This window comes from Notamacropus eugenii, chromosome 5 (assembly GCF_028372415.1).
Source record: "Notamacropus eugenii isolate mMacEug1 chromosome 5, mMacEug1.pri_v2, whole genome shotgun sequence".
Classification (NCBI taxonomy): Eukaryota; Metazoa; Chordata; class Mammalia; order Diprotodontia; family Macropodidae; genus Notamacropus; species Notamacropus eugenii.
In genome coordinates this window covers 91,140,493-91,145,195 of record NC_092876.1, presented here as the reverse complement: position 1 = coordinate 91,145,195, position 4,703 = coordinate 91,140,493, and the positions used below count along the sequence as shown (strand labels likewise).

At 44.1% G+C, this 4,703-nt stretch overlaps 1 protein-coding gene across 1 annotated transcript; it reads right to left on the bottom strand.

The window, feature by feature from the left end:
• Nucleotides 1-2,754: 2,754 nt before the first annotated feature.
• Nucleotides 2,755-3,753, bottom strand: LOC140507572 (olfactory receptor 52D1-like). The gene has a single exon (XM_072615605.1). The coding sequence runs from the start codon at nucleotides 3,751-3,753 to the stop codon at nucleotides 2,755-2,757; it is 999 nt and encodes a 332-aa protein (XP_072471706.1).
• Between the last annotated feature and the right edge of the window lie 950 nt (nucleotides 3,754-4,703).

The window sequence follows — 4,703 nt, the reverse complement described above, 5'->3', positions numbered from 1 at the left end:
GGATCTCTTTGGGGAGGCAATCAGTGAATTCTTTACATTTCTATTTTACCCTCTGGTTCCAGAATATCAGGGAATTTTTTTTGATAATTTCTTGAAACATGATGTCTAGGTTCTTTTTTTATTTTATCATGGCTTTCATATAGTCCAATAATTTTTAAATTATCTCTCCTGGATCTATTTTCCAGGTCAGTTGTTTTTGCCAATGAGATATTTCACATATTGTTGGGATTGGAAGCTCAATTCCGTGTGGACAGTCTCGGGCGGGTAAAGGTGGGAGCTTCTAAATCTTAGAGCTCTCACAAGACCCCCCCAGGAAACGGCAGGGAATCGAGGTGAACCGAGCTATCTCGAGTAATTCTGCCTCTTCCCGTGAGAAACGTGATGGGAGAGAGATCTCCCCACCCTTGAGATTGTCCCGGATCTGGGCACACCTAGTTACCTAACAGCACGGTATTCAGATGCAAACTATGCAACTGAAGGTTAAGTAGGATTGAGGAAGCCTGAAAGCTCTCTTAGCACGTGAGGAGCCAAGAGGACAGTAGGCTCCGCTTTTCTTCTTTCCTCTCTCCCCTCCTCCTCTCTCCCCGCTTGTACTTCTACTTCCAATCCCTTAAGATCTTAGCCTCCTTAGGAAATCTCCCCCTCTTCCTCCTAAGGAAGATCTCCCTGCACTTGTAACCAAGATCCTGAAATAAAGCTCAACCCTTGTTCGACTCTGGAACGTCCTTTCTCTCATATGAGCATCCGGTTTTGGCTAACCGAAGACCTCGGAGGTGAGGTAAGAAGACTCGGGTAGCCCACACAGGCCTCTAGGGCTGGCAACATATCTTCTATTTTTTTCATTCTTTTGGTTTTGTTTTATCGTTTCTTGCTTTCTCATAAAGCCATTAGCTTTCATTTGCTCAATTCTAATTTTTAAGGAATTATTTTCATAGTTTTTGTACCTCCTCTTTAAAATTTGGCCAATTCTACTTTTTAAGGATTTCTTTTTTCCTTCAGCGAATTTTTGTGCCTCTTTGTCCAGCTGGCCAATTCTGTTCCTTATGGAATTGTTCTCTTCATTAACTTTTTGTATCTTTTTCAGTCTAGTCTGTTTTTAAGGTATTATTTTCCTATTCAGACCTTCCTCATTTAATGTCCATATTATTATAAGTAGCCTCCCAAGTGGTCTCCCTTGCCTCCAGTCTTCATCTGCATCTTAGTCTCCCCCTTCTCCAATGTATGCTCCAGATAGCTGCTAAAATAATCTTCCTAAAGCCCAGACCTATCAATGTCATTATATCACTCAAAAAACTCCAGTTGTTTTCTCGTTTCTCTAAGATAAATGACCAACCTCTAAAACTTTTATTAAGGGGCTTTACCATCTGACTGCTGTCCACCTTTCTAGTCTTATTTCATGAACATTAATCATATTCATGCACTCCATGTTATAGTCCCCAAAACAATCAATCAAATGATTAATTAACTATGGCCTGTTTGACATGTTGTCTTTTGCTTCTTTGTATTCAAACAGACCATATCCCTTGCACATTCTCTCCACGGGTCCACTTGTGATCTACAGAATCTTACTTTTCTTATCAATAAAACAAAGGTGACAGATACCCAAGGTCCCATCTATGTCAAGATTTAAAATCATCTGACTTAACTGTCAGACTCTCTCACTGACAGGCCTGGAGAGCCCAGTTATCAGTGCTTTATCCCTCTTCAAATTTTCCTAGATTCCTTTGTCTGACTCTCCCACATTCTATTCTATCTCCATCTCTGTCTCCATCTCTGTCTACCTGTCTCTCTGTCTCTTTTCTCATTTCATCTGTTCAGGAGTTCCTAGTCTGGAAATTCCCTCTGCTAATGCAGGATGCCACTTGCTCTATAGTTTAATCTCTGAGAATTACCTGGGTCACTGAGAAGTAAAGAGACTTTTCTACTATCAAAAAGTCAGTAAGTCAATAGAAGAGCATGGAGCCATGTTGCCTTGACTCTGATGTCAGTACTGTTCTTACTCTGACAGCATACCTTTTGTACAGGAGACACTTCATAAATGGTGATTGGATTTACTTTAATTTTTTTTAATTGAGACAAGGCCCAAATCCTGCTTTTAGGGCTTAAAATGCTATTATAAAGGTACTATCCTCAGTTCTCCCATTTTACATACATGGACACTGTTCTCAGGAACCCCAGCCTAATACAGATACACAGACCCTGCCTTTGGGACCCCAAGGTTGATACAGACACATAGATTCTCCCTTCAGACTTCCTACTCTGACCTTGACACACAGATCCTGACCTCATGGTGTGCCTGAACTGATACCCTGAACTTATGTCCCCCTATATGATAGGAACCATTCTCTTAGGTATTCAAAGCAGATTTATGGACATAAGCAGATAAGAAAAGGACACATGGACAAATGAAGAAAAACTGTAAGTCTAGGTATGAGACACTAATCTAGATACTGAGATACTATGTAGTAAGATATTTATATTATGCATGGGTCAGAATAGAGAAAACTAAGAGCATTTCAGACTTAGAGAATGGGGGTCTGGGTGAGGACTTCTCTGGAAAAGATAGAGGGGGTGTGTATGTGTGTGTGTGTGTGTGTGTGTGTGTGTGTGTGTGTGTGTCTGTGTGTGTGTGTGTTGGGACAAAGTGGGGGTGTGGGAGAAGAGATCATATATTCATAGAAGGACAAACTATCCATCTGGTTGGGCTCTCTGGACTGTCTTTGCTTATCTCAGTAGAGAAACTCCAGCTGACCTCTATTTCCGTCCCACCCCAACTTGATTGGGTGTCAGCAAGCGCAGGATTCTTTGAGCGATATAATGGGTCCTGACCCCATAAACGATGGGGTTGAGAGCAGGTGGGATCACCACGTAGAGATTGGCCAGGAGGATGTGGACATGTCCTGGGACAACGTGTCTACCAAAACGGTGGACAAGGAAGGAGAAGAGAGCAGGTATGTAGAAGAGAAAGATGACAGCAGCATGGGCCCCACAAGTGCTAAGAGCTTTGTGGCGAGCACTCCTGGATGGCAGGTGGAAGACTGCATGGAGGATGAAAGTATAGGAGATGGTAATGAGCACAGCATCTAAGACTGGTGACAGTAGCGTGGTGGCAAGCCCATACCAGATGTTGACTCGTGTATCTCCACATGACAACCGAGCCACACCCATATGTTCACAGTAGGTGTGTGGTATTGCTTTCCTCCCACAGTAAGGCAACTGCTGAAGCAAGACTACAGGTGGTGCCATCACACATGTGCCTCGAACTAAGGCAACCACTCCTGCAGCTCCCACCATTCGAGGGGTAAGGAGAGTGCTGTAGTGTAATGGCCAGCAGATAGCCAAATAGCGATCCAATGCCATGGTCAACAGGACTGAAGACTCTGCTACAAAAGCCACATGGGCAAAGAAGAGTTGAGTCAGACAAGCCCCAAAGGAAATCTCTCCAGAGAAGCCCCATAGCACAGTCAGTGCTTTGGGTACCGTGGCTGTGGATAGGACCAGGTCAGCTACAGCCAGCAGTCCTAGTAGCTGGTACATGGGGGCCCGCAGGGCTGGGTCAGCTGCCACCAAAGTCAACAGCAGGGAATTCCCAATCATGGCTGTCAGATATAAGAGGCATATAGGCACAGAAAGCCAGGTATGTGCCACTTCTAGTCCTGGGATACCCAAAAGGACAAAAGGTCCAGGACCAGAGCTGGAATCTAGAGTGAGGCTTGTATAATTGAGAAGGATTAGTGGATGGCCTGGCTCCATAGTCTGCTTGACTTGGCCTTGTCCCTGTAGTGGCTGAGTCGGGAGACTTGGGAAGAACAGTTCCTTAAGGATTATGGGGAAGGAAAGGGATTATTGAAATTCTCTATCCCTCTGCTTTTTGTTGGAACTAAGGCCTCACTCACCAAACACAAAAAAGAAGTAGACTGAGGTTTGGAGAAGTATGCTCCACCTTGCTCTCAGAGTTCTTTAGGACCTCTCATTGTATCCCTACACCATTATTGTGGAAAATGCTTTCCTAGCATTCAGTCTAACCACAATTCCTTCCATTGCAAATTGTCTTTCTGCCCTTGCTGTCCAGTAATTTGTGATCCTATGAATGACTGATCCTTCAGAATTAATCCCACTGCTGTAGCTCAGCCCTCCACTTCCACTTTCCAACTTGATATCTCTGGGTCCCTGTTCTGTCTCTGAAAATTTGATTCTCCCCATTCTTACTCCTTTACCTCAGTCTCCTAATCCCCTTTTCCTCTTCTGTCTCCCATCTCCCTCCATGCCTGATCCACTCACCCACCCATTCATTCTTAGGGTTCTATACTGAGAGTGGGCCCTAATACGCCCTATTGTTATCCTACAATACCTCCAGGTATTCTCCAGGGTTCTGTTCTTCCCCCGATGTGGTTGTTAAGGCCCTGATTCACTTGTATATTGCTTCTGCCCATGGAGAGACCCCTTCTGTTGCTTTCTATAGGAAGAGTTTGCTCTTACTCAGCCACAGGAGGCTTGATTGAAGAAGGCTAGGGTTCCTTAGCACAGGAATGGGATGACTGGGTTCTGGCTGAAGTAGGAAGACACAAAGAAAAGCCTCTATAATCCATGAATGGATGAGTGAATAAGAGTTAGAGGGTGGGTATAGAACGTTGACCATTGATCTGGAGTGTAGGAGATAAAGTTTACTCTAAAGATGGGAGAGGGAAGACTCTACATCTGCT